General features: G+C 54.9%; 1 protein-coding gene across 3 annotated transcripts; it reads right to left on the bottom strand.

Moving 5' to 3' along the window:
• Window positions 1-375: 375 nt before the first annotated feature.
• Window positions 376-15,310, bottom strand: ISG20L2 (interferon stimulated exonuclease gene 20 like 2). Of its 3 annotated transcripts, none has more exons than XM_083416741.1 (4): window positions 15,103-15,310; window positions 13,011-13,875; window positions 5,324-5,524; window positions 376-3,000 (listed from the first exon to the last, which is right to left on the bottom strand). In XM_083416741.1, exons 2-4 carry the CDS (start codon window positions 13,773-13,775, stop codon window positions 2,890-2,892), a joined length of 1,077 nt encoding a protein of 358 aa, XP_083272867.1. In that variant the 5' UTR covers window positions 13,776-13,875; window positions 15,103-15,310; the 3' UTR covers window positions 376-2,889. The 3 variants fall into 3 exon arrangements, with proteins under 3 accessions (XP_083272867.1, XP_083272865.1, XP_083272866.1); XM_083416739.1 differs by lacking the exon at window positions 15,103-15,310 and adding an exon at window positions 14,745-14,834; XM_083416740.1 differs by lacking the exon at window positions 15,103-15,310 and adding an exon at window positions 14,511-14,622.
• Window positions 15,311-25,249: the final 9,939 nt, after the last annotated feature.

Consider the following 25,249-nt stretch of genomic DNA (forward strand, 5'->3'; position numbering starts at 1 on the left):
GTGAAGATTCAGGACAGAGAAAAGAAAGGACTTCTTCCCACAAACTGTGGAACTCCCTGCCACAGGAGGCAGTGATGGCCCCCAACTTTAGAAGAGGGTTGGACAAATTCACGGAGGAAGAGGGGGCTATTGAAGGCTACTCACCTTGGTGGGTTATGTCCTGCCTCCAATGTCAGAGGCAGTTGCTGGAAAAGGCAGGGAGAGCGCTGCTCTCGCACTCGGGTCCATCGTGTGGACTTCCCATAATGGGCAGGTCCCCTTTGGCCTGATCCAGCTGCAGAGCTCTTTTCATGATTTTCAGATACAGCGGCTCTTCGGATCAGGCCCCTTCCCCCTGCCATGCCTACGCAAGCACACAGGTCTCAAGACAGCCAGTAAGTGAAATATTTTACTTTTTTAGAAAAAGACAAAACAATCCCAAGCACAGACAGAAGACACGCCCGTTCATAATTACCAGCATTAACACAAATGGAATAAGTAAGTTTTTTTTTGCAGAGTGTGTGTGGGCTTCTATGTAGGAAATCTATTTCCTGCGCGTGTGGTTTTAAAAAATTCTTCCATTTTTGTCTTTGTTTTAAAAAGATGCTCGCTTTAAAACTGCTCGAGAGGAATCTTTCTGAGACTGCTGCAAAGGATCCGCATCAAAGATTTCCGTGGGGAAAACACAATACGTTTGGCAACCGTTTTTTAAATGTTCAATAAAGTTTGTTTAAAATAAATTAGGAGTTCCATGGAGGCCCACTTGGTGGATTGCGAACGGCCCTTTGTGGCGAGTCCCCAAGAGCCCAGGAGGAAGGGGCACAGAACCCCCCCCCCCCCGGGAGGGACAGAGGCTGCGCCAAAGGCAGGAGAGACGGACCTTTGGAAAGTTGTTCTTCTTTTATCGGGGGGGGGGGGGGGGAGCAAATGGGGAGAGATGGGAAAACCCACCTTAACACCTTTTCGGTATCTCATTAAAAGCCATGTGCTTCGGGGCTCCCTCTTCTTCCCAGAAAGACACACACACAAACACACGTTGCATCACAACAGCAAGGTGACCTTCTTGCTTCATGGTCACTTGGTGGGAAACAGCACCAGAGAGAAGACAGAGAGTGGCAGAATGAGACCCTCACTGGCCAAGACACAGCGATGGAGCCACTTTTGGGACGCAGGGGGGGCAAGGGGGTGTCACAGTGTTCCAGGGAATTTTCAGCATCAGAATGAGAACATGTGCCCCGTGTTTACCATTGTGGTTTCTTCAAGGATGGGAACTTTGTGCTCCAGGAATGCTCCATTCATTCTGATTGTGCAGCTGGAGGTATGAAGAGGAGGGAAGGGGGAAAGAGGAGCCTCTGCAAATCCAAAGGGGAGGGATGCCTGCCCTTTGCAGAGAGCCCTGCGCCCTAGACCAGCCCTGGGCCAACCCCGTGTCCTTCAGAGCCTGGGGGGCTACAGCTCTGGGGCCAGAACAAGCCTCTGATGCTGCGGCTGATGGGAGCTGCAGTCCAGGGGGGCCCAGACAGAACAGGCAAAGCTCATCTGGGCAGGATCCTACCCATCCTGACCTTGAGGATGTCCCAGCCAGGACCCCAACGCCTGCTGAGCTGAGAAGGGCAGCGCTATGGGCCAACACCCACGGGGCCTCCACTCTCTCTGGGGGGCATTTGCAGGCTCTGGGCTCCATAAGGCGCAGGGTGTGTGCGCGTGTGCAACGGCCCCCTTCCCCTCAAGGGGAACAGAGATACAGTGGTACCTCGGATTAAGAACTTAATTCATTCTGGAGGTCCGTTCTTAACCTGAAACTGTTCTTAACCTGAGGTCCCACTTTAGCTAATGGGGCCTCCCACTGCCACAGCACGATTTCTGTTCTCATCCTGAAGCAAAGTTCTTAACCCAAGGTTAGCGGAGTCTGTAACCTGGAGTGTCTGTAACCCGAGGTACCACTGTATTCCTTCCCCAGCCCCACCAGGAAGAGACCGTAAGGCAGACGGCACCTGCTCCTCCTGCGCAAATGTTCCGGGGGGGTTTCATCTTCTAAGTTCAGGGGGCCAAAGTGGGGAGGGCCAGGGGGACGTTCCTGGGATTGCAAACTGTTTTGTGTTTTTCATTGGTGCAACCCACCCGGGGACCGGCTGGTGGAGAGCAGGAGAGAGATTTAAGGAGAATAAGGAGAGATTATGAAGGATGTGGAGAAAGCGGGAAGAGGAAGGGAGAGACAGACACCCAAGGGGGTCACCGTCCACACAGGGGGGCTTCCTTGACCCCCGAGGGAGGGGGTGGGGCCAAGGAGGAGGCGGCAGAGGGGAGCTCAAGATCACCAAGTGCAGGGGGGGGGGCTCCCATCACCTGGCAAGGGAGAGGGGAGACCCACAGAAGTCAAGCTAGGGAACTGAGTGCCCCCCCGCCCTTTTAAGAGGGTGGGGGCAGGAAGCCAGTCTCCCTGCGCCACCGCAGAGGCGGGGAGGGGGGTCACCAAAGATCCACCGGCTGAGGCAGCAGGATGGGCACCTTGGCCTGGTTGGCGCTCAGCTCCAACAGCACACGAGCCCCACAGCCACCGGGGCCTGGGGAGTGGATAGCACCATGTTGAAAGCCCCCCTGCCGGGGAGGGTGAGGAGGCCCCCCTCCCTCTGAGGTCCAAGCCGAGAGGGAAGGAGGCTCAGCACCGTCACAGAGAGGAAGGGGAGGAAGACGCCAAGGCTGCCGTCAGATGGAAGCGATGTAATGGACACACTTGCCTCCTTCCCCCCCCTGCCCCCAGTCACTTCCTTCACTCTGCCGGCCCTCCTCTCCCTCTGCCCCATGGACCCGTCAACATCCTCCTCCAAGCGGCTCGGGGGGCAGGGAGGGGAGTGTCGGCTTCCCCCAGCGACTCCGGGTTCCAAGGCTTGGTGGCGGCTGGAGTTGGGATCAGTCCTGGGGAGAGGTGGCCAGTTGCCTCTCCCACTCGTCCTCCACCACCTTGTACAGTTCCATGGTGGCCCGGGCGTCTTCCACCGAGGAGTGGCCTTTGTTCCCCACCTGGGGGAGGGGGGTAAGGAAAGAAGGAAGGAAGGAGGAAGATGAGGGCAGGGGTCACGTCTCTCTGACCCCCACAAAGCGAGAGGACACCCCCTCCCCCCACAAAGCCATCTTCAAACACCTCAAGGGCTGCCCCATGGAAGACAGAGGGCAGGACCCAAACCGAGGGATTCAAGTTACAGAAAAAGAGTTTCTGTGGGCCAGAGCCTCCTCGGAAGGCGGTGGGCTCTCCTTCCTTGGTGGTCTCAAAGCAGGGGCTGGGTGGCCCCCTGGTCAGGGATGCTTGCATTACGGGGGGTTGGGCTAGATGACCTCTGTGGGTTCCTTCCAACTCTACAATTCTATGATACTAGGAAAAGGGGCCCAGATAAAGAGAGAGGTGCACAGCAGCTTGGCTCTGGAGTCACTCAGGGAACTTCTGCTCTTTGGGGACAAGATAAAATGGTCCCTTTTATACTGCAGAATAGGGACGCGGGTGGTGCTGTGGGTTAAACTACTGAGCCTCTTGGGCTTGCCAATCAGAAGGTCAGGGTTCGAATCCCTGTGACGGGGTGAGCTCCCGTTGCTCGGTCCCTGCTCCTGCCAACCTACCAGTTCGAAAGCACATCAAAGTGCAAGTAGATCAATAGGTACTGCTCTGGTGGGAAAGTAAACGGTGTTTCCGTGCGCTGCTCTGGTTCGCCAGAAGTGGCTTAGTCATGCTGACCACATGACCCAGAAGCTGTATGCCGGCTCCCTTCGGCCAGTAAAGCGAGATGAGCGCCGCAATCCCAGAGTTGTCTGCGACTGGACCTAATGGTCAGGGGTCCCTTTACCTTTATATTGCAGCTCACTATAAATTTATGGAATTGCATTGTTTCAAAGGATTTGCTCTGGTTGCCTGCTTTATTTATACGCTACTGTGTTTTGAGCTTACAGGAACTGCAGTATTTGCTGTTCTTTTCTGCTGCTACTTTGAGCTGCTCAGAGTTCAATATTAAATCCAATGCCGGATCTCCTCCAAGGCCAGGGGACTCTGTTCCTCAGCGGCCCTCCAGATGCTGCCAGACTCCGTCTCTCACCAGCCCTGGTACCACCACGGCCCAATGGGCAGGGGTGATGGGAACTGTAGTGTGGCAGCCACCTGGAGGGAGCCACAGGGGCTACTCCTGCTCCTGCTGTGTCGGGGGGGGGGGGGCGGGTCTAAAAACTGCACGGACAGATGGCACAAACAGATTTGGAAAAGCTCCTCCTGGTCAATGTCCGCAACCTTTTTCTCTCCAGGCTCAAGGAAACAATGGTGTGAGCTTTTTGATGCATATGAACTGACTTGGACCCTGCAATTGTCATCTGAGGCCCTTCTTTGAGAGCCTCCTCAATGTCTGGAGGGTGGCAACACAACAGCAGGGCCTTTTCTGTGGTATCTCCCAGTTCATGGTATGCTCTCCCCAGGGAGGCTCACTGGGCACCTTCATTATATACAGTACTGTATCTTTAAGTGCCTGGTGAAAGCTTTCCTTTTTACCCAGGCCTTTTCCCTCTGTCTGGCCTTTTAGGGTGGGTGGGGTGTTTTAAAATCTGTTTTAATGAGGTGTTTTTTTGTAATGGATCTATGTGGGGTTTTGCTTGTTTACTTGGTTGCACGCTGCTTTGAATTCCCTTTAAAACGATGAACAGGGTGGTGATACAATGACTACTGCAATCAACACAAGATAATATCACCCAGGCAACTATCTGTACACAAACTCTAAACGTCCATCCATAAAAATGGCAAAAGTACTTTCCCCCCACAACAGGTTGCATCTTGAGCAACTGCAAACACAGTAACAAAGTCACGGAGCTTTGTAGGAAATAATGTACCGTACAAGAGAAGAGAGTACGGAAACAACTTAAAGCAGGGGTGTATCTTTCCCTATCTGCAAGTTTCCATCAGGAAAGAGGACGATGACCTTCAGTTTGTTAAACTTCCTCCAACAAGTGAACCACTTTCAAGTCAACTCTTTATTTACCGCATTTGCTATTATTTATGATAAAACCTATTTGGGAAAGAAACTACTTTTGCCATTTTCATGGGCGTTTATGGTTTGTTTGTTTATTGATAGTTGCCTTGGTGATATTATCTTGTGTCACCTGAATTGCCTTCGGCAAGAAAAATCAAGCAATGCAATTAATAAATAATAACAACAACAACTACAGCCAGCCAAGAGGAGGGACTCTTGAAAAGGAAGTCTGCCAAGACACTGTCATTGGGCCTTTCTCCAAAGAGCTGGCTGCCAGCCAGTGTAGGCAACACTGAGCCAGATTGGGGGGGGGGAGAGCAGACGGACAAGGCAGGGGGTGTTACCTGGATGTCCCTGTGGAGGAGCTGCTTGGTGAGGCGCTTCAGGGAGGCCTGCTCGTTCTCCGGGAAGCCGGCCTTGCGGTTGAGCAGAGGGTTCTTCGAGGTGTCCCTGGTCAGCGACTTGGGATGGAAATACTTGAGGGCTTTGAAGTCATTGTGGATGGCGTGGCCCACAACTATCTTCCCAGAGAGGACCTTGAGGATCTGAAAGGCAGGGAGGGGGGTCATCAGTCAGCGCTCAATAGCTCAAGACTCAACCTGTAGCCCAGGCTTCCTCAAACTCGGCCCTCCAGAGGTTTTGAGACTACAATTCCCATCATCCCTGACCACTGGTCCTGCTAGCTGGGGTCATGGGAGTTGTAGGTCAAAAACTTCTTGAGGGAAGAGTTTGAGGAAACCTGCTGTAGCCAGTCAAGCACAGCAGGATGCAGACCCACAAAGACATCGTAGCTGCAGTCTGACCCACTTCACCCATGAAGGTAAAGGGACCCCTGACCATTAGGTCCAGGCGTGACCAACTCTGGGGTTGCGGCACTGATCTCACTTTATTGGCCGAAGGAGCTGGTGGCCAGCATGACTTAAGCCGCTTCTGGCGAACCAGAGCAGCGCACGGAAACGCCGTTTACCTTCCCGCCGGAGTGGTTCCTATTTATTTACTTGCACTTTGACGTGCTTTCTAACTGCTAGGTTTGGCAGGAGCAGGGACCGAGCAACGGGAGCTCACCCTGTCACGGGGATTTGAACCACCAACCTTCTGATCAGCAGGTCCTAGGCTCTGTGGTTTAACCCACAGTGCCACCCGCGTCCCTTACTTCACCCATAAGAGGATATAAAAGAAGAGCCCTGCAACAGGATGAGGTCAAAGGGCTCCTTCCTTAGTCCAGCATCCTGTTGTCACTGTGGCCAAATACCCCATAGAACCTAGGAATCCAGACAGACTGCCTCTGGACCTTGAGCTTCCATAAGAAGAGAGTAAGAGCTGCTAGGCCAAATGCCTCAACCAGATGCCAGAATAAAATTACATACTGCCTTGGTTTTAATGAAAACATGGTGTCAGGGCTGGCTCCTGGTCCCAGCTCACAGAGGACCAACGCTGGCTGGTATTTATGTACAAAAGTCTTTATTGAAGTACAGTTTCCATTTCCACGCCGCAGCGCTCCATCCCTACGTCTAAACTTTAGACCGGCGAAGCTCCCTCTGAGTCCCCGCCCCCTGTACACCAGTTTAAGACTCTAGCTTTACTCCACCTCTTCTTTCTCCTCTGGGTCCTGTTGCCCTCCGGGGCCCCTGTCTCCCTGGATTCCTCTGAGGCTGACGATGACGACCCCCCTGACTCCTCCCGCTCTCTTCTGCGGGCTTTAGGACCTGGCTCTCTTCCCGGGCTGCCCACTGTGCCTCCCTCCTGTACATTTGAACTTGGCGCGCGCGCGCGTTTAACTTTCCTGATGACCGTTTCCTCACTCCCCGACGGAGGTGTGGTCAATCCTGCCTCATGTTCTCCCGCTGGCAGCGCTCCACCTGATCCCGATGCCTGGGACTCCTCCCCCCTACTGCCCTCTGGGGGGGACGCGGGCCCTGATTTCCAACTGCTACTCTCTGAGTCTCCTCTGGCCCCTTCTTCCCGAGGTGTCCCCCTGGGCACTCCCCTTGCCCTGACCATGGGGGCCCCTTTCTGTGAATCCTCCGAGTCACTGGAGAGACTCAGAGACCTCGGACTACTGTCGTCGCTGACATTTCCTTCAGACTCCTCCCCCTCGCTCTCCGTTTCCTCCCTCTCCTGTGACTCTGCTCCTGAACCCCTGACATCCATCCCCCCCTCGAAGCCCCCCCTTCCCCCCTCCCCTTCCTCCTGCGGGGGTGCTGGGCGCTCCGTCGTTGTGGGGGTGAATGGTGGATACAGTTCGTCCCCCGTGGCGTGCATCCAGTTAGATAAATCCGGCTCGTCCTCCGTGTCTTCGCCGACCTCGTTCTCCTCTGCTTCCATCTCCGTGCCGCCATGCTCGAACCCAACGTCCTCCCCCATCACGTCCATGTCCCTCTCACCCTCGTTCCCCTCTGGGTCCGTTGCCTGCCAAGGGCCCCTCAGCCACCTCTCCGCTCCTCGATTGTCCCACCAAAATGAGCGGTCTGAGGCAAACCCCGAGGGCGAGCCCTCCGGTGAACGTGTTTCTAATGCTGGTTCTTCGTCCGAGGTGAATCCCTGGAACGTGCTGGTAGAAAGCGTGGGTGTGAAAAGCCAGTCGTCGAAATACTCGGCTGGCATGGGCCTGTGTGGGAACAAGGCATGAAACTCCTCTTTGAGGAGAGGCTCGTCCAGGGCATAGTCCGGCACCCAACTGTTGGCGCTGGCCGGGGTACCTTCCCTTGCGAGAAAATATTCTACTCCCTCTTCCCCCCATCTCGAGTCCAAAATCTCTGTGACCTGGTTGATGGGTTCCCTTCTTGGCGACTCCCTCCTTGGGGGGATCTCCCTATACTGGTCTGGTGCTGTGCTCTGCGCCTGAAATCGGTGAGGTGCTTTGTAGGGCGTGAGCACCGACCTATGGAATACTGGGTGCATTCTGGATCCCTCCGGAAGTGTCAACCGGAAGGCCACCGGATTGATCTGTGCCTCAACTAGGTAAGGTCCTAGCTGTTTATGTCCGAGTTTCTTCTTAGCTAAGGACCTGGTCGGCACTGCGTGGGCCGCTAACCACACCCAGTCTCCCACCTGTATGTCTTCCCCAACCCTCCTGTGCTTGTCAGCTTGCAGTTTGTATGCGTGCTTTGCAAGCTCTAACTGCCTCCCAAGCTGCTCGTGGACTTCCTGCAATTCCGCCGCCAAGACTTCCGCTGCCTGTGGCTCCCCCTCCCCCAGTCTCTCTAATCCCGGGAAGGTTCTGGGATGTCTCCCGTTGTTGGCGAAGAACGGCGTCACCCCTGTGGACACGTGCTTCGTGTTGTTGTAAGCGAACTCAGCGAGCGGCAGGTAGTCCACCCATGTCGTCGGCTGTTGATTTGCATAGCATCTCAGGTACTGCTGCATGATGGCGTTGACGCGCTCCGCTTGCCCGTTGGTCTGCGGGTGTCTCGCCGACGCTAGGTTGATCTTGACGTTCAGGAAACCCATCAGCTTCTGCCAGAAGCTCGAAATGAACTGGCGCCCCCTGTCGGACAAGATAGACCGTGGCAGTCCGTGCACCCTGAAGACGTGGTCTATGAACAGTTTGGCGGTCTGTTCTGCCGTGGCCACCTTCGCGCACGGAATGAAGTGGGCCATTTTAGTGAACATGTCCACCACCACTAGCACTGCCGTTTTGCCCCTTGAGCTGGGTAAATCCGTGACAAAGTCCAGGGCCACCCTCTCCCACGGTTCGCTCGGGGTCTGTAGTGGTTCGAGCAGTCCTGCCGGAGGTTTGTGCACTGACTTGGCCCTTTGGCAGGTGTCGCACCTCGAGACGTACTCCGCGACTTCCCCTCTCATCTTGGGCCACCAGAAATCTCTGGCAACGAGTTCTGCCGTCTTCTCCTTGCCGAAGTGCCCGGCGGTTGGCGCGTCGTGCAACTGCTGCAGTACTTTCGCACGGAGTTCGTCTCCCGGTACATAGAGTGCTCCTCTGCGGATTAGCAATCCGTCCCGTATTTGGAACTCGTCGTCTTTCGCCGTGCCCTTGCGCACGTCCTCCATCTTGGCTAGTGCGAAGGAGTCCTCCTGCAGTGCTCGACGGACCGCCTCCAAGTCCACGGTTGCGGAAGCGCACGCCCACGCTTTCTGGGCGAAAATGTGCTTGGCCGCTGCTGGCGCCGCTTCTTCGAGGTATTGCGGCTTTCTGGACAGTGCATCTGCCATGATGTTGTTGTCGCCTGGGATGTATTCTATCCTGAAGTCGAAATCCGCAAAGAACTCCGCCCATCTGATGTGCCGCTGGTTCAGGAACCTTGCCGTGCGCCAGTACTCCAGGTTCTTATGATCCGTGCGAACCTGCACTGTGTGTTTGGCCCCGATGAGGAAGTGCCGCCACGCCTTGAATGCTGCATGAATGGCCAGCAACTCCCTGTCCCAGATGGTGTAGTTCTGCTCTGACTTGCTGAGCTTCCTAGAGTAGAAGGCACACGGTCTCCAGTCCCCATGCGGGTCCTCCTGCAACAGTACGGCGCCCACGGCTCTGTCTGAGGCGTCCGTCTCAACTCTCAGCGGTTTGCTGGGATTCACATGCAGTAGTTGCTGCTCGGACGAGAAGAGACGCTTAAGGTTCTGGAAGGACTGCTCCGCTTGCTCCGTCCAGATGAACTTCTTCTTCTTGGAGCTGAGCGTGTCGGTAATGGCCGCTGTCTGCATCGCGAACCCCTTGATGAACTTGCGGTAAAAGTTGGCAAACCCCACAAACCGCTGGACCTCCTTCCGATTGCGCGGGCTCTTCCAGTCCAACACTGCGCGAACCTTGGCGCTGTCCATGGCGAGCCCCTTGTCCGACAGCTTGTAGCCCAGGAAATCCACCTCCTTCCTGTCGAACTGGCACTTCTCCAGCTTGGCGTATAGCCGATGCTCCTGCAGTCGCTGCAGAACCTCCTTGACGTCCCCCTCGTGGGTCTCCTCAGATTCTGAGAATATCAGGATGTCGTCCAAGAAGCAGACGCATTTCTTGTAGAGGAGACCCGCCAGGACGTGATGCATGAAGGCTTGAAAACAGTGGGCGCCATTTTGTAAACCGAAGGGCATAACTCTGTATTCATATGTGCCCAGGGGCGTGAACATGGCAGTCTTCCACTCGTCCCCCTCCCGTATGCGAATCAGGTTGTACGCCCCTCGCAGATCCAACTTTGTAAAAACGCGTCCTTTCCTCACCGTAGTAAGCAGGTCATCTATTTTGGGCATTGGAAAGGCTGTGGGCTTGGTCTTCGAATTTAAGAGCCTGAAATCCACTACAAGCCTCTTTTGGGGCGTGTCCTTTTTCTTCACAAAGAATACAGGGCTGCCCCCCGCTGCTTTCGACTCCCGGATGAAACCGCGCTTTAAGTTGAGGTCTATGAACTCCTTGAGCTCCTGTAGCTCCTCTTCAGACATGGAATACAGTTTCCCGGCTGGCAGCGTCGCCCCTGGCAGGAGGTCAATCTGGCAGTCATAGGGCCTGTGGGGAGGCAGCTTGTCTGCTTCCTTCTCGCAGAAAACCTCCAAAAACGCTGCGTACTTGTGTGGCACTGCTTGCAGCGTGCTTAATTGTAGCTGCGTGTCTTCCCCTCCTTCTTCCGGGCTAGGAAGAATGCAATGTTCCGCGCAATAGGAGGAACCGAAGGTCAGTTGGCGTTGGTACCACGCCAATGCTGGACTGTGCCTGTGCAGCCAACTCATGCCCAAGACCACCGGCGTGTCCGACAGTTTGGTGACGTTGAAACTGATGACCTCTTGGTGATTTCCAATCCGCATCACCATTGGCTGCGTTTGTTGCACCACCTGCCCCCCTAACAAGTCTCTGCCATCCACCGTGACAACCTTCAGGGGCAGCGTGGCTGGTAGCAGTGGTATATTGTGCTGCTGAATAAAATCCAGTCCTATAAAGTCGGCGTTGCTGCCGGAGTCAATGGTGATCGGCACTTCCAGAGTGCTGCCGCTGGGCAGTTGGAGAGACGCTGTAAGCTGCACCACTGGTTTGGGTGGGAGGGGGTCTGTGGGCTGCAAAAGTGCTGGGGATTGCTTCATGGACTTGTCTGACTGGACCCCAGTGCCTCTTCCTCCAGCCAGACTCTGTCGTTTAACTGTTGCTGTGTTCTCAGTCGAGTTGCTTCTTTGACTGTTGCCGAGGCTGCAGTGTGCTTGTGGAGCCTCTGGGGACACTCTTTCGCCATGTGTTGAGCACTGTCGCAGATGTAGCACTTCCTGTTCCCTCTAGGAGGCTTCGTTTTGACTGCTCCCGGCGTTAGGGCTCTGGTAGCTGACTGAGCCCTGGCACCTCCGAGCTCCATCGGTTCTTCCCCCCCTCCTTGGGGGGGTGTGGATTGCGCACGCGCTGCATCTCTGGGAAAAAGGGGAGGTGCTTTCGCTGGTGTGCGTCCCCAACGCCCTTCATCTCTGTTCCATGGACGTTCTTCCAAACGCACGCCGATTTCCAGCGCCCTCTGAACCACTTGCTGAGTGGTCTTAGGTCTCTCTCCTCTTGCAATCTCATCTTTCACATTTGCATTCAATCCTTCCCAGAAAAGGTCTCTGACTGGAGCAGAATTCTTCTCCCACCCCAGCGCGTGGACTAATGCAAAAAAGCGGGCATGATACTGCCTTACACTGGCTTTGCCTTGTTTGAGACCATGTATGTCTCTTCTGGCAATATCGACGTCTATCTTTGATAAAAAACATGCATCCATCGCTTTAATGAACGCATCCGCGTCTTGGAGCGCCGGATCATTATCTCTCCATAAATTTCTCAGCCACGCTTTGGCTTCCCCATGCAAATGGGATAGGATAAACCCCACTTTTTCTCTTTCATCTCTAAAGTCCTTTTCCAGCAGATTCAGCGCAAAGAGCAAGTCTGCTCGGAAATTAGGGTACTGTGGTAAACTCCCGTCGAAATGCGATACCAGGCTGCCCCCCCTTTTCCCCAGCCCTATGCCCTCTGGTCTGGCTCCCGTTTGCCCTTGTCTAGTAAGCATGTCCAACCTGGCTTGGAGATCCTTGCAGACTGTATCCATTTCTTCTTCCCTTTTTCTGGAGGCACGCACCTCTGCGTTGAGTTGAACCACAGCATTTCGCAGGTCTGTCCATTCCTGTTCTGTAGTCATCTTGTCTGATTCTTGTGAGCTCGCAAAGCACCACTTCTCTCCCCTCGCTACGTCGACTCACGTTGCGAGGTTCTTGGTGGAAAATCTTCTCACTGGGAGGGAGCTTACTGTCAGGGCTGGCTCCTGGTCCCAGCTCACAGAGGACCAACGCTGGCTGGTATTTATGTACAAAAGTCTTTATTGAAGTACAGTTTCCATTTCCACGCCGCAGCACTCCATCCCTACGTCTAAACTTTAGACCGGCGAAGCTCCCTCTGAGTCCCCGCCCCCTGTACACCAGTTTAAGACTCTAGCTTTACTCCACCTCTTCTTTCTCCTCTGGGTCCTGTTGCCCTCCGGGGCCCCTGTCTCCCTGGATTCCTCTGAGGCTGACGATGACGACCCCCCTGACTCCTCCCGCTCTCTTCTGCGGGCTTTAGGACCTGGCTCTCTTCCCGGGCTGCCCACTGTGCCTCCCTCCTGTACATTTGAACTTGGCGCGCGCGCGCGTTTAACTTTCCTGATGACCGTTTCCTCACTCCCCGACGGAGGTGTGGTCAATCCTGCCTCATGTTCTCCCGCTGGCAGCGCTCCACCTGATCCCGATGCCTGGGACTCCTCCCCCCTACTGCCCTCTGGGGGGGACGCGGGCCCTGATTTCCAACTGCTACTCTCTGAGTCTCCTCTGGCCCCTTCTTCCCGAGGTGTCCCCCTGGGCACTCCCCTTGCCCTGACCATGGGGGCCCCTTTCTGTGAATCCTCCGAGTCACTGGAGAGACTCAGAGACCTCGGACTACTGTCGTCGCTGACATTTCCTTCAGACTCCTCCCCCTCGCTCTCCGTTTCCTCCCTCTCCTGTGACTCTGCTCCTGAACCCCTGACACATGGAAAACCTTGTGTGGGGCCGGGGCATCCCTAAAGGCTCCCCCTGAGAGGCTGCCAGATCTCCCCCCTCACTCACCTCCTTCTGGGCCACCTTGAAGGGGACGGCGTTCTTCATGTGGTGCCTCTGAATGCCACTCCAGCGCGTCCGGTAGTTGGTGATGGGGCTGAGGGGCCGCACGTACTTGTCGTACATCACGTCGCCGTGGTAGCTGACCACGCTGCAGCGCGCCAAGTCACTGACGCGCCCGCCGGGGCCCGTGCCCACCATCTCACAGTCAATGGCCACCACCTTGCTGGGCTTGGGCGGCAGCAGCACCGGGGACAGCCCACTCTCAAACTCACTCAGCAGGGCCACCCTCCGGATCTCGCCCGCGGCCCCATTGACCTGCGCCCCATTGTGCCTCGCAGAGGAACCACCCCCCGCAGTGCTCCCCGCTTTGCTCGAGGCTGTGGCACCCCCAGAGGCATTGCCTCCCTGGGACCCAGAGTCCTTGGCCCCGCGGGCGGCCTTCTCCTTGGGGAATGTCTTGGTCCTGCGGGCCGAGCTGTCCTCCCGCAGAGGCTTCCTGTCCTGCCCGGCGGACGCCCCCTTTTTGTCCACTTTGGGCCTCTTTCTGTCCCGCTCACAGTCTGCCCCGCCGTGCTTCTGAGAGGCATCCCGCTGCGGCAGTGGGGCTTGCCCAGGGAGCTGCTTCTGCTTCAGGAAGCCTTTCCGCTCCAGGAACTGCCGGCGCTTGATGAACCGCTGGTGCTTCTGGTTCCCCTCCGAGGCCTTCTTGGGCTGCGCAGGGAGGGACGTGTCCAGGTTGAGAAGGAGATCCGACATGGTGCCCTCCTCCATGGGCGAGCCGGGACCACGAGGAGGAGAGGCCAGCAAGCGGGCACTGCTCTAGAGAGGCCGCGAGGGGCGCGATGCTGGACATGTCCACATGCTAACAAGGCTGGGGGAGAGATGGGGAGGGACAGGGTGAATTTCCAGCATTTGGGGGGAGGATTCACAAAGTTCTAAGCCACGCTGACTTATGTTCAGGATGTTTGCTCCGGAGGTTACTGGAAACAAAACTGCAGAGCTACTCAGGGGTCCTAGTTAACTCAGTCCAGAGCCACGAGGACCAGAATCTTGCCATAAAAAGTTGAATCCTTTTAATATTTAATTGTTTTTAATGACCCCCCCCCCCAATGTTTTCAGCTGTTCTCATTTTATCTGCTCGGTGGGCAGAGCCCCTGCTTCAGATGCAGAATATCTGAGGTTCAATCCTAGGTGTCACCTCTAGGTAGGGCTAGGGAAAAGGACTCCTGTCTGAAGCCCTGGAGAGCCCCTGCTGCCCGTCAGCGCAGAAAAATAAGCAGCTGCTCTGGCTTGATACAAGGCAGCCTCCCGGGTTCCTGTTCCTGTGAAGGTGGCCTCCATCACCCACCCACCCACCCAGGAAGTGTAATGCCAACCTGTGCCAGCCTCCCCCTGCCTGGCGCCCACTGTGAAGGCTCCTCCTCCTGCAACATCCTGAGCGGCCAGGCAGCAACTGGAGACGAAACGTATTCCCCAGTCCACTGGGCAAGGCTTCCCTGCTCACACTCTTGGGGTGCTATGAAGGGAGAAGGGGTGCGGCCCCGCTGCTGGAGATGGTACTTGATGACCTTTGGGGGTCCCTCCCGGGTTCCAGGCAGATGGCAGGAGGGAGCAGGATGGCCGGGGTCCCAGGGCAGAGACCCTCCCTCCCAGCCTCCCCGGGGGCGCCCTGGCCAAGGGGTGGTGCTGCTGTGGGAGCCAAGAGACGCCCTCCTCCCCGCCCCCGTCCCCCCCACCTACCCGGCTCAGCCCCACTGCGCCCCCGGGATTGGCCTGGCGGGGCTGGAGAGGGGGGTTTGTGACATGGGCTGAGCTCACCCGGCTCCTCGGCAGGGAGGGGGGAAGGAACGGCAGCCCCCCCACCCCGCCCTCGGGGCCGGGTGCGCCAAGGAGGCCGGGCCTGGAGAGTGGGAAGGGGCCCCCAAAGGTCATCCAGCGCAACCCGCCGCCCCGCCCCGGGCTGCTTCCCAGCCTTCCTCCCCTAAGGCCGGCGGGGAGAAGCGGGAGTCCCGTCCCCGGGGGAAATGCCCCGCAGGCCCGGCGCCCGCCCCCCTCCCCTTCCGCCGAGGCCCCGTCCGGCCCGCCTCGCCCGCCTCACCTGCCGCCGGGGCTCCGCCGCCGCCGCTCACCCGGAACCGGAAAGGCCCGCCAGTCCCACTTCCGCTCCCGCGCCACGCTCCTTTCTTTCCTCCCTCTCCGTCTCTCCTCCTCTCGCGAGACTTCCCGTCTCTCTCGGGGCGCTTCTCCCGGAGGGGAGAGAAGGAAGGCGGGCGGCCGAACGGGGCCAAGGGGCTGGCAAAGCAAAGATACTGAATCCCCATTGGTTGGCTGCTCGCCCCGCCCAACCCCGCCGGCGACCGACTGGAGTTGCTATGACGACGCGCCCACAAGCCCGCCTCCTGCTCGCCGGGTCGTACCATTTGACCGCGGGGGGAAGGCAGGCTGGCGCTGCACGTGGCGGGGAACTACAGTTCCCATCATGCCTGGCCGCTGGTCCTGCTAGCGAGGGATGATGGGAGTTGTAGTCCAACAGCAGCTGGAGGGCCTCGTTTGGGAAAGGCGGTCCTGGAATTCCCGCTTCTTACTGCCAAATGTTGTCGGTCTTCAAGGTTTCAAAAACATCATTGTAAAAGACAAAGGACAGTCGCTATTCATGGAGGCGCATCGTTAAACTGGGGAACTCCCTGCCACGAGAGTCTGGATGGCTTTAAAAGAGGACAGATTCGTGGAGGGCGAGGGCGCTGTGGATGGTGTTACGGGGGGGGCGGGATTAAATGCCATTATAAATGCACGGGGATATGTGTGGTCACACCATCAAGAAGGCTGATCGCCGAAGAATGGATGCTTTTGAATTCTGGTGCTGGAGGAGACTCTTGAGAGTCCCATGGGCTGCAAGAAGATCCAACCTCTCCATTCTTAAGGAAATCAGCCCTGAGTGCTCACTGGAAGGACAGATCGTGAAGCTGAGGCTCCAAGACTTTGGCCACCTCAGGAGAAGAGAAGACTCCCTGGAAAAGACCCTGATGTTGGGAAAGATGGAGGGCGCAAGGAGAAGGGGACAGCGGAGGACAAGATGGTTGGACAGTGTTCTCGAAGCTACAAACATGAGTTTGACCAGACTGCGGGAGGCAGCGGAAGACAGGAGGGCCTGGCGTGCTCTGGTCCAGGGGGTCACGAAGAGGCGGACACGACTCAACGACAACACACACACACACGTGTCCACAAACACCAAATCTCTTTCATTGTAACTACAGGTAATGCAATAGGATTCCTTCTGCACATGGCCTTTGGAACACAGCTCAGTTACATGCTAACAAATATCTACAATATTTTAATCACTTTTAATCTAAGACAAATTTCTCAAAGTCTCAGATTCAGTAGATGAGAAGGTACATATTAATTTCAGAAAAATAAGGCATCTCTCCTTCATCATCAAGCATTTCTCCTTCGCCAGAGTGGCTGGGAAAACCCAGTCAGAGGTACAAATAAAAGCAGCAGCAGCAGCATCTGACTTAATGGATGTATTGAAGCAGAGCTTGAATGTCTGCCAGGGATTCTTCAGTTGTGCTTCCCCTTCCCACTCTACAATTCTATTATTCCCAAATTGGGAAGGGTCCCTTTTTGGGGATCCATGTTCTCTATTAGGTACTGGATATGATTTGTTGCACAATGTGCCATTTAGCCACGAGGTGGCAGCCTGTGCCCATCAATACTGCATTCACAACCTGCTGGCCACTGGTGCAAAGTGAAAACACTTGAGAGCGCAAGACCCCTGTTACTTGACCTGGTCAAAGACCCCCCACCCCAGTTCAGCATCTTCTTCTCACAGAGGCCAAGCAAAGCCCCCTCTGTCGAAGGAGATGTCTCATCCAAGCCCAGATTTTAAAAATGGAGGGAGATGAGAAGAGCGACCTTGAAGTTTGCTGGCTGCTGGGAGAGCAAACTGAGCAGGAGCCCCCTCCTCTTCCTCAATAGGGTGACGCAGATCGTTTTCCTTTCTAAATTATAGTCCCCATGAAAAGTCACCAATGTTTGAGTGCAAATTGCTCCTAACCGGCACATGTACAATTTTCCCTAATAGACACATTTTTTGCAAAGCAATTCCCCCGAAGGCAATATATTCTTTTGTATGTTATTTTCACTAATGTGGATGAATTTTAAATCCACAATTTGCCCTACTCTGTTTATTAATATAGACATTGCTTGCCTGGAGAACTATGCTTCAAAAATTGGGGAAGTGCAAATTCTTTCAAATTGCAAGAAAGGAGATTCCATCTAAACATTAGGAATAATAATAATAGTAATAATTGTATTATTTATACCCCACCCATCTGGGAATTTTCTGACACTAAAAGCTGTTTGACAGTGGAACAGACTACATCAGAAGGTGGTGGACATTTTAAGGCATAAGTCAGACGGCCACCTGCCAGGCATTCTGAGCTGTGGTTCCTGCATTGCAGAGGGTTGGACTAGATGACCCTTGGGGTCCCTTCTGACTCTATGATTCAGTGCATTTTCAGTTCCCATATTGTTTGGGAAAGTGCAGATTAGGCAGGTTCATCTTCCAGTGCAAAAGGGATCAATTTTCTTCCTCCGCCCTTGCATTTTATAGATGAACTGCAATCAATCCTTTCTGTTCCACACGCTCTGAGCGAGGCCGACCTGTTGCCGCTCCCTCGATGGGCAAAGAGCCAGAAAGGTCAGGACTTCATCTGTGTGAACCGGGCAAGATCTAAGCTCTGCTGTGATGAATTCTTCCAGCCACCCCCCTGGGGGCCTGCGCAGTGGCCGTCAGTCTTCCAGGCACTTGGCATTTTTGCCGTTTCAGACACTTTTTGAGGGCCCCTGCGGGCCCAGGAATATTGAGGCAACAATTCACACTCAACACTAAACAAGACATCAGCAAAAATTGGGAAAGTCTGAAAAGGGAGCCTCGGTGGGATAAATGCGTGGACCACAGAAGAACCAAGCGGGGGGAGGTTTGATTCTGTTCCATGACGGCAAACTTAAGAACATGTGCATTGTTAGAATTTCTGCTCCGTGATTGCAGTCATGGGATTGTTGTCAATCCCATGACGGTGTATGTTTTGACTCCACAGAGTGGGAAGTGACGGAGACAGGATGTTTGTGTTCCTGTGTTCTGTGAAGTGGGACTATTGTCCTTTGTTCTTTTTCTCTTTGCTGTCTGATGCTAGAGAGAGAGGGAGCCATGCTGCAGTGCTCCATGTGTGTTTATATGCAAATAAAGTAGATTAGCCAAAATGCTGAGTTGCTGAGGTCCGTTACGTGAAATGCACCAACTCTGCGGATCCCAAAGTGTACCGGTGTCAGTGATGTTCGGGCTGAAGAAAGCTTTTGAAGCTCCCGAATGATCGAGCGGGAGGGAGAGAACATGCCAGTCGGGCATGTGTCTCTGCCAGGGTCCTACTCAAGTATAGGCCGAACTCTTGACATCAGAAGAGCTCTACAGGGTTAGACAAAGAGCCCATCTAGTCCAGCTCCCAGTTTTCATAGTGGACCCTCAAATGCACCAAAAGGGAAACTCACAAGCAGAAACTCAGCGCATGAGCCCCCTCCCCTCCTGCGGTTTCCAGCAACTGGTATTATTCAGAAGCATCACTGCCTCATAGCTGTCATCGCAAGCATCCTTCAGCGGCCCTTTCCTCCTCCATGAATTTGTCCCATCCTCCTTTAAATCCACCCAGGTTGCTGGCCATCGCTGCCCCCTGTGGCAGGGAGTTCCACAGAACTCTGCTCTGTGTGAATAAATCCTTTCTCTCTCCACCTGCTAGAGGTAGCCTGGCGGCCTTTATTAACTTCCCTTTCCTCCTTCCCAGCCTCAAGGGCTGCCAGCTACAATGCCTCCTGAGAGCTGATTTCAAGACTCCAGGCGGCTGGCCCAGGAGAGCACCCCCTCCCTTGCAGCAGAGCGGATCTGGGCCCAGTCACTGCAAAGAGGGCAAGAGTAGCTGCAGCCGGAGCTTAGGACAAGTGGAGCCAAAGAATTCCAGTTTCATCTGCATTCTCCTCCCGGCTAAGTTCCAAAAGGGGCAACACTGAGACAGCCACGCCACCCCCTGGACTTCGGCCCCCCCCCAGCGAAATATTTGAGGGGGCTGGGAATGGGTGGGCATTGCCATTCAAATGGTGTGTGCGCACCGTGTCATGTGATCGATTGTGTGCCGCAGGGCTTGCCTCCCTCCTCCAATATTTTATTCAAGCAGATGGGCGCTGGCTGAGGCTGCTGGATCAGGCCAAGAGGGGGCCAACTAGCCCAGCAGCCTGTTCCCTCCTGATGCCTGGGCCTAGAGAGAAACCCAGGAGGGGGACCTGAGCCCAAGAGCCCTGTCTCCTCCTGGGGCCATTCAGAAGCATTCTCTTATTTTGAAGCCAGCCAAGTTGGTTGGAGGTTGCAAGGCTTCTGAATCCCTGGAAACTGCAGGAGGGGAGAATTGCTCTTGGTCCTGGTCCCGCTTGCAGGTTCCGCACAGGGATCTGGCTGGCCACTGTGAGGACAGGATTCGGGAAGAGGTGGCCCATTGGCCTGATCCAGTGGACTCTCCTTGTCAGTATGACCGGCCCAAGGTCACCCAGTGAGCTTCATGGCTGAGTGGAGGATTCAAACCCTGGTCTCTCCCAGGTCCCAGTCAGACACACCAGTTGCCACTGGCTGGCGGGGCCACGACACCACAGGCCCTGCAGAGCATCTGATGCGCTGAACTCGCCAAACACTGCTTGGAATGGTGGCATTCCTCTGAGGCAGTTTTGTTTGCGGTGGGATAAGCACTAAGCCTCATTCGACCTGCATTAGATCTATTACTCGGACGGTTGTGTGACTTAATCAAGCTTTAGCTTCCCGATGCCTGCATTTTACGCCTGCCCCCGCAAAGGTGACTGTGAGATTTTGCAAGAAACCCCCCCCCCCCCACATATATATGCGTGTTATATTTTATTTTTGTTACCGATCAGTGAGGGCTCCGCTCGGAAAATAAAGCACCCACTCGCTCAAGTGAGCAGGCGATAAAAGCGCTGGCAGTGGAAAGAATGAGCGCTGTATATCAGAGGCCTCCGAGGGAGGAGACTCCGCTCCAGAATGCAAAGGAGGCTCCTTGCAGGGCCAGTGGGGGCTTTCCCGCAGATGCGCTGGGTGTGCGGGGAGAAGAGGGTTTTGCTTTTTAAAAATGAACAAACAAAATGAGAGGCATTCCAAAATTTGACCTTCCCACCGCCCCATGCGCCTGCCGTCACCTGTAGTGAAACAGCCCAAGGAGGTCCTTGCCACATGATTCTGGTATGGTCCTTTTCAGGTCTCGGCCACGTGAATCTGGAAAATGTGCCTCCTCCTCCATTGTTAGGCTGCACTTACGCGGCACCTTGTTCTGGTTTCCCTGAGTGCTAACTTCCACATTATATTTGAGCTTTCATAAAAGCCACTTCGGGAAATACAGCAGAACCTAGTGCAAATTCGTGTAATTTGCTTCCAGGAAGAAGGGAAAAAAATACGTGCTTGCAAATAACAGGGAAACGAGAGCTAAACTTGCTCTAGATTCTGCTGGATTTCCAGAAGCAGCTTCAACATTGAGAGGAAGCTCAGATACAATGCCGAAATTCACAGAAGGAGGTCAGGAAGTTGAGATAAACTGCCGTGTGAACCGAGCCTGAGCTTCCCCACTTCAGTCCAAGCCCTGGAGAAGCCATGCATGCCAACAGCTTACAGCAGGCATCCCCAAACTCGGCCCTCCAGATGTTTGGGACTACAATTCCCATCATCCCCGACCACTGGTCCTGTTAGCTAGGGATGATGGGAGTTGTAGTCCCAAAACATCTGGAGGGCCGAGTTTGGGGATGCCTGGCTTACAGCAAGGATGAAGGATGTTTTTCGGTTTGGGGCTGAGATCCACCCCCAACCTTCCGGGAGCTGCATGGCAGAGATGGGCGGGGCAGAGGCAAAAGTGGGTGGAGCAACGAATGCATATTTTACGTCAAAGTGCAAGTAGATAAATAGGTACCACTCCGGCGGGAAGGTAAACAGCGTTTTTGTGGGCTGCTCTGGTTCGCCAGAAGCGGCTTAGTCCTGCTGGCCACATGACCCGGAAGCTGTATGCCGGCTCCCTCGGCCAGTAAAGCGAGATGAGCGCCGCAATCCCAGAGTCGGGCACAACTGGACCTAATGATCAGGGGTCCCTTTACCTTTACCTTTAGGCCAATCCCCGGCCCCACAGCAGTGTGTCTTCCAAGCAGGCCACCAGGGGGCGATATTAGAGCCAAATCATTCAACGCAGCTGGGAAGGAGGGCTGGCGAGGGGCGTGGTCTGAGGGGGCGTGGCTGAGGAGGGTTCAAAGGGCCGGATAGAGAGAGCTGGAGGGCCACATGCGACCCTTCCCCACCCCTGAGTTTACAGCTTAAGGAACACGATTCTTCCTTTTCCTCTCCTTGCAGGTAGAACGAGACAAGATGCAGATTTATGCAAATGCTGTTTGACTCACTCGCCTCTTTGTCGCCTGTTTCTTTCTCAAAGTGCAGGGACCCCCCAGCTGAGCAGCGATTTCTCTCTTTCTTCCTCCCTCTGTAATTACAGATCATCTCCTCTCCCCGGCACGCATAATTATGACACTAGGGATGGAGAGCACAAAAAAATAAAAATCACCCTTGAGGTGGGAGGGTGAGAGAGCGGGAGCGCGAAGCGAGGCTTAATCTGTGTTGTTTGCTAAGTAGATTTTACTCCTCCTATAAAAATGATGTGATGCAGGAATGCAGATGTTTATGGCCCCTCTCGCTTCAGCAGAAAATGTACCGTTGCAGGTTTTCTTTCTTCCAAAAAAATGAGGGAGAGAAGTCTGGAGGACTCTTCTGGCCCGCGATGCGCGGGGTTCGGCAGGGCTTGGAGAGACGCTGTCCTTACCTACAATCGTCTTCGCGGTGAAACAAATAACCACCCGAAATTATTCAGCCTCCCGGTGAATCATTTCCAGAACACCTCGTCATTTATCCGAGGGCTTCTTCCCGCCCTCTCTCGCCCTCGCCGGCGCGTTGAGTCACAAGCTCCCGTTTTATCACAGGCTGGATAAACTCGAACTTAATATAGCCAATTTGTTTAAAGGCAATTTCTGTGGAATTGGGAGCGGCTGGCAAATGGGGTCGTATTTTGGGACTGGAGCGAGAATGATGGGGGGGTTGGAGATGCACATGCTCAGGAAGGGAATCTTTCCCCAAAAATTAAGCAACCACCACTATGAATTCTTCTTCCGGGCTTCCTATAATGGGCATCTGCTTGGCCCCTGGGAGAACAGGAGACTGGACTAGATAGGGCCCCCTGGGCCTGATTCAGCAGTCAGGCTCTTCTGAGATTCTTATGAAAGAGGGCATCAAATTGCAGCCACTGCTCTACCCGTGATTTGTTGTTGTTGTTTAGTCGTGTCCGACTCTTTATGACCCCCTGGACCAGAGCACGCCAGGCCCTCCTGTCTTCCACTGCCTCCCGCAGTTTGGTCAAACTCATGTTGGTAGCTTCGAGAACACTGTCCCACCCTCTCGTCCTCTGTCGTCCCCTTCTCCTTGTGCCCTCCATCTTTCCCAGCATCAGGGTCTTTTCCAGGGAGTCTTCTCTTCTCAGGAGGTGGCCAAAGTCTTGGAGCCTCAGCATCACAATCTTGTCCTTCCAGTGAGCACTCAGGGCTGATTTCCTTCAGAATGGAGAGGTTGGATCTTCTTGCAGTCCATGGGACTCTCAAGAGTCTCCTCCAACACCATAATTCAAAAGCATCCATTCTTCGGCAATCAGCCTTCTTTATGGTCCAGCTCTCACTTCCATACATCACTACTGGGAAAACCAGAGCTTTAACTATACGGACCTTTGTTGGCAAAGTGATGTCTCTGCTTTTTAAGATGCTGTCTAGGTTTGTCATTGCTTTTCTCCCAAGAAGCAGGCGTCTTTTAATTTCGTGACTGCTGTCACCATCTGCAGTGATCATGGAGCCCAAGAAAGTAAAATCTCTCACTGCCTCCATTTCTTCCCGTGAAATCACTACCCGTGATTCACCTGGGTGTAAACCTCGTTGAACTCAAGGCAGGCTAGTTTCTGAGTAGACACGGGCAGGATTACACGCTTGGTCTGGGATGAGCTCTTGCAGATTTTGCAAAGCCTTTTCAAAGGTGCAACACCAGCCCCGCATCCTCCTCGATGGGTATTTCAAAGGCTAGTAGCCATTGCGGCTGAGTGATGCTTCCAGGGTGGGAGGCAATGTGCTTCTGAATGATACCAGTTCCTGGGCATTTCAAGTGGGGAGAGCCGCGCAGCTCCTGCTTGTGGGTTTCCCAAGGAGTCGGGCATCTGGCTGGCCACTGTGAGAAGAGGAGGCTGCACTAGGGGGGCCATTGGCCCGATCCATTAGGTTCTTCTGGTGTTCTTGAAGAGCCTCCAGGTCCAGAGGCAGTCTCTCTCGATTCCTAGGGGGCTTTTTGGCCACGGTGAGAACAGGAAGCTGGGGCAGATGGGTCCTCACTGAAGGCGGTTTCATCGGTTCCTGGCTAAACCAGCGCTTCATTCAGAAATCAGGAGGACTGGAATCTTACTTCATTTTAATGGGACTAGGCTGCCGTGCAATGCAGCCACTTTGCATGCAGAAGGTTCAGTCATAAGAACAAATGAAGGCCCAGCTGGATGAGGCCAATAGGGTCCATCTAGTGAAGCCTCGTGTTCTCACCACGGGCACCTAGAGGCCCTTCATGGAAAACCCGCCCCAGAGCCTCCCTCCTCTTGCGCCTTTGTAAGCATTCCTGCCTCCGACCCTGGAAGCGCATTGTGGCTGGGATGCGTCAATAGCCCTCTCCCGCTCCCCGAATCTGCGCGATCCTCTCTTAAAGCCGCCCAGGCTGGTGGCCCTTGCTGCCTCCTGCGGAAAGGAGTTCCACAGGTTGATCCATGCGCGCTCTCCAGGCCGGGCCACGAAGGAGCTTCCCCGCCCTTGCCACCACCTGCCTCCCCGGAGAGGGGCTGCTGCTGCCGCTGCCAGCCGGTGAAGACAGCCCTGCTTTACCCGGGAGTCAGGCTCCTCCTCGCCTGGCAGCTCCTTGTCTTCCTCCCGCCTCTGAACCAGACCTCACAGATGTTCCCCGTTTCATCCTACACGCTCCCCAGGCGGCCTGTCAAATCAAGGCAGGACAAAAATACGTTGAAAGCGAAGCTCTTCTTTTAAAAAAATGTATTAAAAAGTGGGGAATCAAAAGAGAGCCCCCTCCCCGGCTTCTAATGGCTTGTAGCCCTGTCGAAGTCTGCGGGGGAACATCAGCGAGGAGGCGAGAGCAGCGCGCCGAGCGATTCCTGAACAGCCGCGAGCGGCTCCCCGCCTCCCGCCTCCCCGTTTCATCCTGGAATAAATTTGAATACATCTCTGCCTCCCGGAATACGCTCGCCACCTGGCGCGGAAAAGAGGGGGCCGGTCTCCCTCGGTGGGAGCGGGCATCGCTTGTCTCAAAAAAGGCCTCCCTCCCTCTCGCCACTCGTCCCCGGACCAGAGAGAGAGAGGGCAGGGGCGCCAAAAGGCACGCAAAGCGGGCCTGCTCATCCCCGCTGCCCTGCGAGGAAGGGGAGTCGGCAAGCTGCCCCGATTTGGGCAGAGTCGTGGCTCCAAAAAAAAAAAGAACTCCCCTCCCAATTATTTACTACTTCATTTGATTGCATTTCTCTCTCCCCTTTCCTCAAGGAGCTCAAAGTGACGCGCATCACGGCGCTTCCTCTCCCTCATTCAATCCTCACAACAACCCTGTGAAGTAGATTAGGCGGAGAGGCCCTTAAGGGCACCCAGGAGAGCTGAGGGGGCGGTGGATTTGAACCCTGGCCTCTCCCCGGCGACCGAGTCCGACACACTGCCCAGGCTGCCCTGGCCGCGTACGCTCTGAAGGATGAATTCATCAAGGCAGACATGAGTGAAACAAGAGGCTCAGAATGGGGGGGGGGGGGGAGAGTGTGGTTTGTCTTGTGGGTTTTCGTCGATGTATGTTATGGATTGTAGAAGGGACTTTTTTCAGAAAAAAGGCCCTTCCTGGGGAGGCAATGAAGGGAGCAGCCCCCTTCTTAACATCCCCGCCTGCCGCCCATGAATTTTGCAACTGTATACTCAAGCAAAACACACGAAGAGCCACTTCCATCCTTCCAGTCCTCGTGGAGGTCTCCCTTTCATTCACCTAGTCCTCTTCCAAGTGCCTCCGAGGCAGCAACCCCTCCATTTCCACAAAGCCCCATCGA

The sequence above is a fragment of the Podarcis tiliguerta genome (genome assembly GCF_965153285.1).
Source record: "Podarcis tiliguerta genome assembly, chromosome: 16".
Taxonomy (NCBI): domain Eukaryota; kingdom Metazoa; phylum Chordata; class Lepidosauria; order Squamata; family Lacertidae; genus Podarcis; species Podarcis tiliguerta.